This window comes from Mastomys coucha, unplaced genomic scaffold, assembly GCF_008632895.1.
Source record: "Mastomys coucha isolate ucsf_1 unplaced genomic scaffold, UCSF_Mcou_1 pScaffold9, whole genome shotgun sequence".
In the NCBI taxonomy this organism is placed as follows: domain Eukaryota; kingdom Metazoa; phylum Chordata; class Mammalia; order Rodentia; family Muridae; genus Mastomys; species Mastomys coucha.
Window position 1 is genome coordinate 17,318,535 of NW_022196915.1, and position 15,273 is coordinate 17,333,807.

General features: G+C 38.5%; 1 protein-coding gene across 5 annotated transcripts in view; it reads left to right on the forward strand.

The window, feature by feature from the left end:
- Positions 1-15,273, forward strand: part of Sfmbt1 (Scm like with four mbt domains 1) — a 119,013-nt gene that overhangs the window by 85,492 nt on the left and 18,248 nt on the right. For all 5 annotated transcript variants that reach the window (XM_031362924.1, XM_031362921.1, XM_031362923.1 and 2 more), the window contains exons 9-13: positions 2,088-2,238; positions 5,669-5,751; positions 11,137-11,263; positions 12,395-12,508; positions 14,722-14,764. In XM_031362924.1, the coding sequence (XP_031218784.1) occupies positions 2,088-2,238; positions 5,669-5,751; positions 11,137-11,263; positions 12,395-12,508; positions 14,722-14,764 (518 nt within the window). The remainder of the gene's footprint in view (positions 1-2,087; positions 2,239-5,668; positions 5,752-11,136; positions 11,264-12,394; positions 12,509-14,721; positions 14,765-15,273) is intronic.

Genomic DNA, 15,273 nt, shown 5'->3' on the forward strand with positions numbered 1-15,273 from the left:
TTGCAAACTGGTACAACCACTCTGGAAATCAGTTTGGCTGTTCCTCCAGAAATTGGATATAGTACTACCAGAGGACACAGCTATACCACTCCTGGGCATATACCCAGAAGATGATCCAACATATAATGAGGACACATGCTCCACCGTGTTCATAGCAGCCTTATTTATAATAGCCAGAAACTGGAAAAACCCAGATGTCCCTCAACAGAGGAATGGATACAGAAATTGTGGTACATCTACACAATGGAGTACTACTCAGCTATTAAAAACAATGAATTTATGAAATTCTTAGGGAAATGGATGGATCTGGAGAATATCATCCTAAGCGAGGTAACCCAATCACAAAAGAATGCACATGGTATGCACTCTCTGATAAGTGGATATTAGCCCAGAAGATTGGAATACACAAAGTACAACCCACAAACGACAAGAAACTCAAGAAGGAAGCCCAAAATGTGGATACTTCATTCCTTCTTAAAAGGGGGAACAAAATACCAATGGAAGGAGTTGCAGAGATTACCTATGTAGCAGAGACTGAAAGAAGGATAATCCAGCCTGATATAGCTATCTCCTGAGAGGCTCTGACAGTGCTTGACTAATACAGAAGTAGAAGCTCACGGCCATCCATTGGACTGAGTACAGGGTCCCCAGTGAAGGAGCTACAGAAAGGACCCAAGGAGCTGAAGGGTTTGCAGCCCCTTAGGACGAACAACAATATGAACTACTTAGTACCCTCAGAGCTCCCAGGGACTAAACCACCAACCAAAGAGTACACATGGTGGGACTCATGGCTCCAGCAGCATATGTAGCAGAGGATAGCCTAGTCGTTCATCAGTGGGAGGAGAGGCCCTTGGTCCTGTGAAGGTTCTATGATCCAGTGTAGGGTATTGCCAGGACCAGTAAGCAGGAGAGGGGTGGGGTGGTGAGCAGGGGGAGGGGGGAGGAACAGGTGTTTGTTCTTGTTGTTTTTTGTGTTTTTTTGAGGGGAAACTGGGAAAGGAAATACGGTGTGACATGTAAATAAAGAAAATATCTAATAAAAAAAATAAGAGTAACACAGCAGCTGACCACACTGTCAAGGTACAGTTACTGAGTTACTGTGTAGCATTTGGTTCAGGTCTCGCAAGGAAGTCCATTTAGTGGAAGTAGAGCCCAAGGTGGATTGTAACTACGTGGGAATAGTCAACTAGGACATGTGTCTGACTTGAGCTTTACATTTTCGTTAACTAGTGGAAGATTATTCTCAGAGCAACGAGGGATTTTTGAACCTGTCTTAAAACCCTGGAAGCTAGAGAAGTGGGTCAGTGGTTGAGAGCAGTTACTGCTTTTAACAGAGGACCAGTTTACTTCCCAGCATCTACACATTGTAGCTTATAAGCACTCATAATTACAGCTTTAGAACTTTCTTCTCAGCACATACACCCATATGGTATATAGACATGCACACATGTATGGAGTGAAATAAAAATATATCTGACAGAGACAGAGACAGGAACAGAGAGCGAGACTCAGACTAAGACCTTCCAACCGTCTCTGGAGTCTAGAGAGGTACAGGCTGCTTAGGCTCCAGAGGACAGTCATTAATTCTCATTCTGCCATTTGAAGTTAGTAAAGTAATGTAGTTGACCCCCTGCTAAGCTTAAACTAAATTGTGCTTTGAATACAAATAACTTGGTTTTAGTTCAGGTTTGCACTTTCTTGACTATGTAACCTGGGTAAAGTACTTTATCTTTCTTTGAATTGATTTCCTTTATCTAAATAATGGAATTGAAGAGAGTACCTACCTCATTAGATTGTTGCAAAAAGTAAAACTGAGTAAATATTGAAGGACATTTAACTAAATAGTACCTGACCTAAAACTAACATTCATTGAATATTTTAATAATCCATTGTGAGTATAAATGAACTTATGTAACATGTTTGATTGTGCCAAGGAAAGTGCAAATATATGTGTGCTAGATATGTTTGTGTGCATATATATGTGTGTGTCTGTATGTATATATATATACACATGTATGTGCGTGTATATCTAACATATATATAAACACACATAAGCCATTTGTCAGTTTTATCTGTTAATTATACAGGTTTTTGATGATAAGTACTTTCTAGTGGAAATGGATGACCTTCGACCAGAAGACCATACAAGGCGATCATTTGTATGCCATGCTAACAGTCCTGGTATCTTTCCTGTGCAGTGGAGTCTAAAGAATGGTTTACACATCAACCCTCCTCCAGGTATGGAGTTGAGTTCTTCTATGTTGTTTCTCCAAATTATTATTATCATTATTAATTATGTAGGGTCGCACTGTGTAGTAAAGTGTGTCTTCTCACTATATGTCACATGATGCCCTCAAATTCCTAATCCACCAGCCTTAGCCCTTGAAATATGTGTTGGATGGCACTGCCAAGATTTTTTTATACCTTTTGTTTGGAGTATCATGGAGGTCCAAAATAAGATAAATGAGATCTGGATTCTAATTTATTTATTTAGAAAGGGTCTTATTTTGTAGCTCTGGCTGGCCTGGAACTTGCTATGTATGCTAGACTAGCCTTGAACTCACAGAACTCCACCTGTCTCTGCCTCCTGAGTGTTACCTCACCCAGCTCATGATGTAATATTTGAAGTCATAAGCTAATAAAGTATCAATATGTATTTTTTCTCACTGTATAACATGTATCTGTATAGCCAAGTAGAAGGACATATTCAAGCCTGGATTCTGTTCTGGTCCCCTTGTCTGTTCTGCCTGGAATCTGTTAGGAGGTCACAGAGGGGTGACTGTGCCCAGTTTGGTTCTCTGTTGCTGTGATAAGCTGTGGACCAAAAACGACTTTGGAGAAGAATGGGTTTATTTCATCATATACTTAAAACCCATCACTGAAAGAAGTTCATGCTGGAACTTGAGGCAGGAACTGATATAGGAACTATAAAGGAAATGTGCTTAATGGTTTGCTTCTTGTGGCTTGCTCAGAATGTTTTCTTTTTTTTTTTTTTTTTTTTTTTTTTTTTTTTTTTTTTTTTTTTTTTTTTTTTTTTGGTTTTTCGAGACAGGGTTTCTCTCTGTAACCCCGGCTGTCCTGGTACTCACTATGTAGACCAGGCTGGCCTCGAACTCGGAAATCCGCCTGCCTCCGCCTCCCAAGTGCTAGGATTAAAGGCGTGCGCCACCACCGCCCAGCTCAGAATGTTTTCTTATACAGCCCTGGACCACCTCTCCAAAGGTGGCAGTACCCACAGTAGGCTGGGTCTTCCTCTATCAGTCACAAATGAAGAAAATGCCTTGCAGACTAACCCACAGGACGGCCTGATGGAGGCAATCCCCCTGTTGAGATTCTCTCTTTCCAGATATGTCTATGTTTGGGTTGGCAAAAACTAGTTAGCACAGTAGGCTTGATAAACACTGGGCATTTAGATCTGGCTTCTTAGATCCAGAGCTAGAAGGTGGATGATTGCCTTGTAGAAGAGGTGACTAGTCAGAGAATTTTTGATCAAGATCTAAAATGAGTAAGAGCTCATTTTACTTGTTCTTGTAACTTTGTAAAATATGGTATTTGACCTTCTATTTAAAGCACTGAAGTATGATTTCACTAAATTTGACTGAAACTTTTAGTATTTTAAACTTGTAGTTTCTGGAAAATGTTAGATATTTATTTGTTTTATTAGCAAATCAGATAGTTTTGATTTCATAGGTATTTGGTAAGTAAGTCTTGACTTGGAGGGTAACTGCAGAAACATTGTATTGGAAGCGCTCTTATATTAACAAGGATCATAAACTCAAAACTGCCCTCCACCATGCCTTCATTCATTTAGTGATCATTCATGCAGTGTTTGCTATGAACATGTATTGAATTTATCACTGAGAAGGTAGAGGCGGGTATAACCCAGCCTTTTGAGAGGTGTATGTGAGAAAACATGCACAGAACCTGCCAGGTTCTCTACCTTCCAGTGAGCAGAACACAGGAATACCTGGTGGGAAGGTGTGGCATTGAACACTTAAACTAGGAATGTGTTGCTTTGTAGGAAAGCACAGGATATATCAAGTTCTTTATATTGCTTGCTACCTTTGTATGAAAAGGTAGGAAGCAAGCATTAAAGGTACAGGAGTTTTGGGCATACTGTAGACAGCCAGTTGACCTTGTAAACAAAGGGAAGTAGTGAGTTATATAAATGAAAACGACATGGGGGAATTTTTGAGAGAAGGCCCAGTGGCAAAGTGTGTTTGCTGCTTCTGAGGAAGTCCAGAGGTCAGTTCTCAGTATCCATTTCAGGGCTCAGAGCTGCCTACAACTCTCGTTCTAGGGTATCCAGTGCCGCCTTCTGGACTCTACAGCTACCAGCAAGCATGTGTGAATACACCCACACATATGTGTATACACTTATACATATATAAAAATAAAATATTTAAGAAAGAAACATGTCAGAGAATGACTTTTTTTTTAGGAAGTGAGACTGGGTCAGAGGAAGAGCTGAGGCCCTTTTTGTTTGAGCAGGAAAGTTGGGGTTCAGAGACTGCTGTCTGTAGGAAGGCAGTTTTGAGTATCCAGTGGTTACACTCTGAGACAGAACAGTTTAGACAAAGTGGACCTCAGCCACGCAGCTCCTCCCCATAGATGGCACTGAGCTAGATACCAGCTTTCTGCCAAGTAGAGTTGTTTCTTTTAGTCTGAGTAGAGTTTATGATTCAGGTTATATAAAACATTTAGATTATATAAGAGCATTTAGAGGTTTAAAATGTTTCTTAATTGATACATTATATGCATTTATGGAGTACAGGTTAGCATTTTAATATGTATATTCAATTTATAATGATCAGGTTGTAGTAATAGACATATCTGTCAGATAAAATGTTATTTCTTTGTATTGTGAACAGTCAGAATCCTCTCTATTAGTTCTTTAGTAGATGTGGACTAGTAATGTTAGGTGTTCAGTTCATCTTTGTCACCCATAATTATCCTACTTTAGTAAAGACATTAGAAATTATTTCTTGTATCCCGCTGCATCCCTGTACCCATTATCTTCTTCATCCCTAAGAATATTAGACACACTCGGTAGTGCATGAATCTGAAAAGAGTGTTAAGAGTATTATATCAGGGGGTGGTGGTGTATGCCTGTAATCCTAGACCTTGGAAGGTGGACGATGCAGGAGGGTCAAAAGTTCGAGGTCATCCTTGGCTATTTGACTTCCAAAATAGTTTGAGTTTCATGAGATCCTGTCTTCAATTAAAAAAAAAAAGTCATTATATATTGGTATTAGCTAAGACATGTTAAGGAAAGCAAATAGCCTTATCAAAAAAAAGTCCTCACTAACTAAAAGTACTAATAAAACCAGTAATGCTGAATTTCTATATAAAATATAAGGTCTGTATAACTTTCTTTTAGCTCTTGGCAAATTGCCAGTAACTAGCCATGCAATAATACTGCTCAAAAAAAATACCTAGTTTGAATTTTAGAAATTTAAACACTTATTTCTTGAATTTCATTACATAATTATAATTTTCCCAAGTTATTCTGTTTTATAAAATTACTTGTAAACAGTCCTATTCAGTTTCCTAGCATGAGAAGTGTATAGAGTACCCCTCCACACTGATCCAAGTGGCATTAGGAGTTTGAGTGCTAGAGTCAGCAGGCACATTGGGTATGAGTCATTGCTCTTCTGTCTCTGTGTAGGCTTCCGGAGCCAGGACTTTGACTGGGCTGACTACCTCAAACAGTGTGGTGCTGAAGCTGCTCCCCAGAAGTGCTTCCCGCAGGTGAGACCCCTTATAGAACTACTTCAGGCTGAGGTTTTGTGGTGCTGTCTTGTTTCTTATGACTGTTACTCCAAAGTTAGTGAGCTCACTTAACGCAAATAACCACCTTGTTGATCATAAAACAGTCCCAAAGAAAAACACATTTACTACATAAGGTAGTTTGCTAAATACATTAGTTTTACAAGTTTATATATTTTATTTTTTTCTTATTAGGTAAGGTCATGTGCATTTGAAACTTTATTTCATAATTTAGTGGCTTGATAATATAGAGCTATTAATATTAGAGAAGAATGGTTATATTTATTTAAAAATATTTCTATCCCAACAGTACAACAGCATGTTTAAAAAGGCCAAATAGTTAAGGCATCACTCTCTTCAGCTAGATATGTGGTTTATACACTTATGATTCTGGAAGGTCTCAACCCTTTACAGGGGTCACATAGCAGATATCCTGTATATCACGTATTTGTATTATGATTCATAACAAGCAAAATTAGAATTATAAGTATTAACAAAAATAATTTGATGACTGGGTGTCACCACAACATGAGAAAATGTATTAAAGGGTCACAGCATTAGGAAGGCTGAGAATTGTGCTCAAAAGACCAAGGCAAGAGAGGAAGATTACAAGTGCAGGGCCACCATGTTGCATAGTAGGTCCTAGATCATTTTGGGCAATATGGCAAGACCTTGTCTCCAAAAACTGAGTAAAACAAAGCAGGCCGAATAGCTGCTAGGTGTGGTAGCTGCACTTGTAATTCCAGCACTTGGGAGGCTGAGGCAGTAGCATTGCCATGGACCAGACAGGCTTACCTTAACAAAATCTTGTCTGAAAAATAACCCTCTGGCTGCACATGTGCTGTGTGCCTTTAATTCCAGCCTACAGCAGGTGGATCTCTGTGAGTTGGAAGCCAACTTGATCTACACAGGCCATCCAGGTCTACAATAGTAAGATTCTGTCAAATCATTCAATTAATTAAACAATACAAAACCAAAAAAAAAGGCTGGAGAACCTAGTAGCAATAAAAACTGAGACTATAGAACAATGCCTATCTTTGTTCTTTTGCAAACCCCCTCCTAGAACTGACTGTCAGGTCCAAAAGAAACTCTGTGGTGCCTATTAGCATACCGAAGTACATGGTGGCCTCCAGGCTCCCTCAGTATCAAAAGTACTTGTAGCTCTTCTCAGCTCTGCCTCCTACCCTGCTTCCCTTCCCTCAGCTCCTCTTGCCTTTATAATCCTGTGAATTGTTCTTTGTCTGTTCACTCTCTTGGCTCTATCTCTCTGGCCTCTCTCCTTTGCCTGGACTCCCTTTGTCTTCCTTTCTTTCTCTCCCTTCACCTCTCTCTCTCCCTCTCATGGTCCAATCCAGCCTGTGGGCCATGTTCAGCCGGCTGCTCACTTCCTGCTCTGGACTCTTCCAGAGGCCTCCGACTCTACTCTAAAGCTACAATAAAAATGTTCCCCTCAGCCATAACTTAGAAAGGTTATGACTTTCCTTAGTTTATTCAGTGACCACATTAGATTTTTCTTTTGCTGCAATTCTTATATCTATGCAAGAATTATTTTCAAAATAATACAGTGCAGTCTTTTGAGGTGTTAGTTTTAGACACTTAGGTTGATGACATTATAGTAAATGAACAATAAACTGTTTTATGTTACCTTCCCTTCCACCTTAACCATCATTGTTGAGTTGTGATGAAGTTTTGGTTGAGGTTTTGCATTATGTGCACGCAAACATTAACAGGTGACTGCTGCAGGATTTTATGATTGTTTCCTTTTTAAAACCTTTATAGTTGCCTTTATAGTTGCTGTTTATAATTTGTGTTTATTGCTAGTTCTTTTCATACTGTCTAGTAGCTTGTTACTAATATCACAAAGGCAGTCCAATCAGAAGATTATTGCTCCTAATACTTTTTTTCTTTTGAGGCTTACTGAGTAGTTTTGTCACTGTAACGCAGGGTTTACCTGTGTGTATGTGCGTGTGCGTGTGTGTGTGTGAGACATGTGCACATGTAAAGGCTAGAGGGTGATGTTGGGTGTCTCCTTGTATCTCTCCACATTTCTAAAAGGTAGGGTCTATCACTAAATTTCTATTTCTAAGAGGCTGACTCGTGACCAGAGAGAGAGCCTGTGGCATCACTTTCCTCTCGACACCATGCACCAAAAAATGTAATTTTGGCATTACAGGGATCTACCTAGCTTTTTCCATAGGTATGGAGAATTTGAACTCAGGTCCTCCTGCTTTCATAGAAAATGCTATTACCTGCTTAGACACCTCCCAGGCCTCTTGTGTGGTTGTTTCGACAGAGCCTGTTATTACTTAGTAGCTTCTTAAAACATGGATAGAAGGGCCATGAAAATTTTTATTTTTTGAGATGGGGTTTCTCTTGGATAGCCCTGGGTAAAATTTAATAACTACTATATAGTACTTTTCATTCTATGGACATATTCATAGCTTAGCTTAATATGGAAGTTAGGTTGGATGTTACTTTTAGTATTTACCTACTTGTCTAACTTCTAGTGTTTTGGAAGTCAAAAGACAATTTTTACTCTTGACTTCTGTATATGAACCTGCCTTTCCTTGTAGAAAGTTACAGGTGTATCTCTGTGAATTTGAGGTCAGCCTGGCCTATAGATCAAGTTCCAGGACAGCCACTGCTACATAAAGAAAACCTGTCTCAAAAATACCTAAATAAATAGTCTTTGTTTTTATTTTATGTGTCTGAATATTTTGTTTGTGTTTACCTGCATACAGTGCCCTCAGAGGCTGATCCCGGGAAGTTGAGATAGAGAGGGTGGTAAGCCACCACGTGGACTCTGGCACCAAACCTGAGCCCTCTCCAGAGTAGCAAGTGCTACGTAACCTCTACGTCATCTATCCAGACCCAACTTTTTTTAATTTATAACACTACATTTTCTTATTTTTTTGAGAAGTATTTCTTTGAATAGTTCTTTATTTTATTTTGTTTTGTTTTTTGAGATGGAGTCTCACTGGCTAGAGAGGATCTCTCTATTTCTGGCTGGCCTGGAACTCACTATGTAGACCTCCAGGCTTTGAACTCAGATCTCTCGGCCTGTCTCTGCCTCCTGAGTGATGTGATTAAAGGCGTGTGCCACCACTACTGGTTGGAAGATTTCTTTGCATGACCTATGCTTTCTCCAGTTGCTGGTTTTCTTTGTAGCTTTTATATTCTTAAATATGTGATCATTCTTGGTTGCTGCTTGTATTTAAAAATGGGGAACTAAGACAAAAACTTATTAGAAACTTTGAGCATGTTTGAATGAAGCTTGTCAACACAGTGATCTGGGATCTGGCTGGCCATTTACTGGAAAAAAAAATATCCTAAATTTATATCTTTATAGGTAAGCCTATTACTGTCAAAGATGTTTGTCCTGTCCCCTGTCTGATATATAATAGCTACGGCTGGGCCTTCACTACAAATACACACCTTAAAAGTTGTTTGTGTCCTCCTGCCCAAAGATCTTGTATTTTATCTTTTCCAGAGAATAAATCTCACTTTCTGTAGGGAAGGGAAAGACACAATTGCCCTGAGGTATGTAATAGTACATAATACCATAATGTAAATGCTTTTAAAATGTCTTTAACAAATTCTTCCTGTCAAAAAGAAAAAGAAAAGAAGAAATGAAAGAAAAAGAGGTTTTCCAAGCATGAAGGTATACATCTGCAATCCCAGTGCTCTAAGGGGCTGAGGCAGGAGGATTGATGTAGATGTGAGGCCAGCCATTTCTAAGTGTAAGACCTCCATCTCAAAAAAAGTTTTGTTTTTAATTGAGAAAAAAGACAGACAGACAGACAGACAGACAGACAGACAGAGAATGTAGAATGTAGCTCAGTATCATTTTAGTGTGTTTTCTTAACATGCATGGATCTCTGAGTAAGGTCTTCAAAACTGTATAAACCAGGTGTAATGGTGCATTTCTGCAGTCCCAGCACAAGGAAGGTAGAAGTAAGAGGATCAGGAATAGAGGTCACATCTTTGCTTGTGTTAGAGGTTAGCCTGGGCTACATAAGACCTATCTGAAACAAAACAAAAGAAACATGCAAATCAGTCAGTCCTTATTTGGGCTCCTTCTCCTGTGCCTCCGTGTTAGTCCTGCTGCTAACAGTTCTTGGCTTTCTGTCTGCTTTTGTTTATCATTCTTTGTTAGGCTGAGTTTCCTCTCTTGTTATTTACATTAAGGTTTTCCTGTTGTGAACAGACACCTTGACCAAGCCAAGTCTTTTAAGGACAGCATTTAACTGGGGATGGTTAGAGGTTCAGAACTTCAGTCCTTTATCATCAAGGCTGGAGTGCAGCAGCATCCAGACAAGGACAAGCATGGTGCAGGAGGAGCTGAGAGTTCTACATCTTCACCTGAAGGACTCTAGAAGACTGGCTTCTAGGCATCTAGGATAGGGTCTTAAAGCCCACCCCCACAGAGACACACCTATTCCAACAAGGCCACACCTATTCCAACAAGGGCACACCTCCAAATCGCACCACTCCCTGGTCCAAGCATATTCAAACCACCACAGCATCCTACTAGGTTATGGTTTTATTTTTAAATTTATTTATTTATTTTGTGTGTTCATATGTATATACGGAGATCAACTTGTAGAAGTTGGTTTTCAGCTTCCACCATATAGGTTCTGGGTATCAAACCAAGTACCTTTACCCACTGAGCCCATTTATTTATTTATTTATTTTAATCTGATTTTCTTTTTAGATTTATTTTTATTTATATTTTATGTATATGAGTACACTGTAGCTGTATAGATGGCCATGGGCTATCATGTGTGTGGCTGCTGTTGATTTCAGGACCTCTACAGGCCCCGCTCACTCCGGCGTAATTTACTGCAGCTGTCTTCAGACACACCAGAAGAGGGCATCCGATCTCATTATGGGTGGTTGTGAGCCACCATATGGTTGCTGGGATCCGAACTCAGGACCTTCGGAAGAGCAGTCAGTGCTCTTAACGGCTGAGCCATCTCTCCAACCCCACTGAGCCCATTTATATAGCCCTAGGTTTACATTCTTAAAAACCAACAGCAATTTTTAATGAGTTATCAGGAAGGAAAACAACTAAATCTTAAAACTTGTTTCCTTCTATTTGTAGTAATTTTTATCCTGACTATATTTTATGATACATATTAAGGGATATACTGGTGCCCTCTAAGAGAAAAGGGGAGCCAAATGTGGTTGAGAGACATTTGACTGGGGACATATGCTTCTTTGAAAACAGAACAGAACAAAATATGCTTGTTGCTTTAATGAAGATACAGGGATTAAATTCTGCTTGCAAAACATACCGGTTGAGCACATGAGTTAATGCTAAGTATTAATCTACTTAATGCATTTGATTCTCTGATTTTCTTCTAGTCAGTTTCTGAGCACCAGTTTAAGGAGAACATGAAACTGGAGGCAGTGAACCCTCTTTTCCCTGAAGAAGTGTGCATTGCCACCATTACTGCGGTGAGAGGCTCATACCTGTGGCTCCAGCTAGAAGGTAACATGCCAGCACCCTGACAAGTTTCCTGTAGCTGTTCCTTTGTTTTTCCTGCTCACCCCTGTTGTATAGCTTGCTAGATGGACTTGTTAAATAGTGATCTAATCTGAATTCAAGAATTTAAGCTAAAGTTTTACTTTTTGTTCTTGGCTTTTAAATTATAAGAAATGAAAGCAAATGAAAACTCTTTACTCTAAAGTCCTTTATTTTCATAAGGGCAAATCAATATAACATATATTTTGATGTTACCAAAATGCATTAGTATAACATTAATTGTCTCACTTATTGAAAAGGTAACATTTTGATTGTCCCAAGACAATAGAATGTAAACATATAGTATGTATGTAGTATGTAGACAAACTTGATTTGTCTGTCTTAAGGTAATATTTAGTGATTGAGCAGGTTTGTGGATGAAGCTATGTAAGTGCTCAATGCTGCTGCTATTGTATGTGGCCTACTTTCTTCATCCTGCTGCCAAATGGTACCTAAAAGATGCCTTCTGTCTCTGATTTGTAGAACTGATATCAGAAATGCAGCTATCAAGGACAGCACTTACTGTAGAAATCCATGCAACATCTGCCATGCAACTTGGCAAATCTTTTCCTGATTTGAATTCCTTGTTCAATATTTAGGTTTACTCCAAAAATGCAAGAATGTTCTGGTAGTTAAAGTAAACTTGACAGTTTGCCTTCTTACTCTTGTTATTTCAAGGAAATGACTGATACTTGTTAGTCATCTGAATGACACCAGTCATAGCTCCAGTTGCTTCTTTGCTGTTTCTTTGCCAAAGGTCACTTGTATATACTTCTTCTTGGTTATTATAAGTTATAGATATTTCATAATATTTATATAACATAAAATATGTGACTTCCATGAGAAAGATTATTACTTAAGAGACTTGTGCCTATATTATTACAGTATGGTTTAAAAAGTAATGTATAGGATTAGACATGTTTGTGCATGCCTATAATTCTAACACTTAGGAGGCTAAGGTATAGGAATGACTATTTCAAAGTTAGCTTGTGAGACCCAGTCCTTAAAGCTAAACAAACCACATACACATACACCCACAAAAAAATCTTATTAAAGAAGCTCTTTAATATGTCAAAATTTGTTTTCTTATTCTAACAGGTTCTAAGAAGCCTGTACCTGAATTTATTGTAAGTGCGGAGTCAATGAGTATATTTCCTTTGGGCTGGTGTGAAACCAATGGCCATCCTCTCAGTACTCCTCGCCGGGCACGAGGTATCAGCCTATTTTGGATTAGAAGATTGGTTATTAAATGATGTATTGCATAGGTGCCAATTAGGGTAAATATAGACATTTCAGAGAAAACCAAAATGATAATTATATTTTTATATGTGTAGGTAATTATTTATTACAACAAATTTTTATTAGCTTAGAAGTCTGTGCTAAACTTAGGTGATCTTGATTTTTCACAGGATTCCACCATGGTAGGAATCATTTTGGGCTCAACTTAGGGAGAATCTCTCCAAGTTTACTCAAATGATTACTGGCAAGGGTCTAAGTTCATCCTGGTTTTGATAACAAGATTCTATAAAGTAATGACTATTATCACTGAAGAAAGAAGTCCAAGTAATAAGGTGTTAGCAGATATGTGAATCTTTTTTAGGTTTAAAACATTTTATCATGTATATGAGTGTTTTGCCTAGATGTGTATGTTTGCATCATGTGGGTGCCTGAGGCTCCCAGAGGTCAAAAGAAGGCATCAGATTCTTTGCAACTGGAGTTATTGATGGTTGTGAACTACCATGTTGGGGCTGGAAAATTAACCAGGGTCTTCTGTGAGAGCAGCAAGTACTCTTCATGCCTGAGCTGTCTCTTCAGCTCAGAGATGTTCTTACTAGGTGCTCACATGCGAAAACAGACTCCTTACTCTCTAGAGCATCATCAAAGTCTACCTTCATCATCTAATCATCAAATACTTCACCTCCTAATGTAGTAATTAAGCTTCAGAATTAATTTGAGAGTGCAGTCAGACTGTAGCAGCAGGAATTCATCTCCATGAGCTATTGAGCTAAGGAACTTAATTCTTTACTGGGCATTGGCTGAAGGTCCTTGCTAATTGGATCTTTTCAGAGGGCAACTCAGAAACTGGCATTTGTACTTCTATTGGAATTAGGTAGCCTAGTATCTTTTGCTTTGTTTTTGTTTCTCGTTTTCTTTTTTGTTTTTGCCTTGTATGTATGCCTTGCATGGCCAGGAGAGGGCACCAGATCTAATTATAGATGGTTATGAGCCACCATGTGGTTGCTGGGAATCGAACTCAGGACCTTTGGAAAAGCAGCTAGTGCTTTTAACCTGTGAGCCATCTCTCCAGGCAGACTACTATCTTTTGTTTGTGTTTTACTATTTATTTTTAGCTGGAGTTAAGGTATGTAGACCAGAGTGTCCTTGAGTTCAGGTTTGTCTGCCTTCCCAAGTTCTCTGTATAAGAACAAGTTCTCCTCATTGCCGAACCATCTCTCCAGCCCCTTTACTTGCTTTTAATTATTTTTTTTTACATTTATTATATGTATTTGTGTTTGTGATGTATATATAGATACACTGCATGGTGATGGAAGTCAGAGAACAACTTGTGGGAGTTGATTCTTTCTCCACCAACTGGCTATTGTGAATCAAACTCAGGTTGTCAGACTTAGTTGCAAGCACCCTTATCCACTGAGCCATCTTGTTGGCCCTTAATTCTCTTCAGGTTTTTAAGTTTAATGTATTCCAATGTAATTCTGATGCCTTTGTGACCTCTGTTATTGTGTCATATTTAAAAGTATCTACAAATTTAGTGCTGTAAACTCTTTCTCACATGGAGGAATTTTGAAGTTTTATCTCTGTGTCTCTTAGTAATTTCCTTTCATTTTTATATGTGATGTAACTTAAGAGTCTAGTTTCATACATATGGATGTTGTATTTCTCTAGCACGACTATGTTGAGACTTTTTGCTCCATTAAGTGATCCTAGGGTGCTGGTCAGATCAACCTTCCTTTCCAGTATCTTTTTTTGCTGGAAACTATTTTTAGTCATTGATTAGCCTAGTGATCTTTAAAAATATTCTGTTTTGTTTTTTTTCTAGAAAGACCCCAACTCAGAAAAATGTTCATCAGTTAGAATGCTGACACTTAAAGATTAATTTAAAAATACTTGTAGCTATTTATATACAACCAGGTATCAAAAGTGTTGATTACAGGGCTGGAGAGATGGCTCAGCTGTTAAGAGCACTGACTGCCCTTCCAAAAGTTCTGAGTTTAAATCCCAGCAACCACATGGTGGCTCACAACCATCCCTAATGAGATCTGATGCCCTCTTTCTGGAGTGTCTGAAGACAGCTACAGTGTACTTACATATAATAAGTAAATAAATCTTTTTTAAAAAGTGCTGATTATAAGCATAAGCCTTTGTCTTTATCTTTAAATTTTTGTATTTGTTTTCTCTCCTTATAGGGCATAAATTGAGGAAAATTGCAGTGGTTCAACCAGAAAAAAAGTAAGTAATATAATAGATGTCTAACAGTTTAGGTTAAACTTAGACTACCTAGGAGAAAAAATAACTATTTAAGGGAATATATCTCCTTTGTGTTATTTTCTCAGATGGAAGCATAAACTTTTAAGTCAAATTTGGTAGCTTAAATATTTTTTTCAGTATATGCCTTAACTAAAACTGCATTATAAAGTTAGGTATGATGGTGTACACTTATAATCTTAGCTACTTTAAAGGCTGAGTCAGAGGATCATTCAGGTAGGCCTGGTTTGTATACTGAGTTCCACACTAGGCTGGGTTATGTAGTAAAACCCTATATCCAAAAAAGAAATTATATCCAAAAGGGCAAATATATCAAGATGTTTCCCAAAACAAAATTTTTTTAAAGCTTTTAGATACTGAAGGCAAAAGAAAGAAAATAGCTGGGCAGTGGTGGCTCATGCCTTTAATCCCAGCAGTTGGGAGGCAGAGACAGGCAGATTTCTGAGTTTGAGACCAGCCTGGTCTACAGAGTG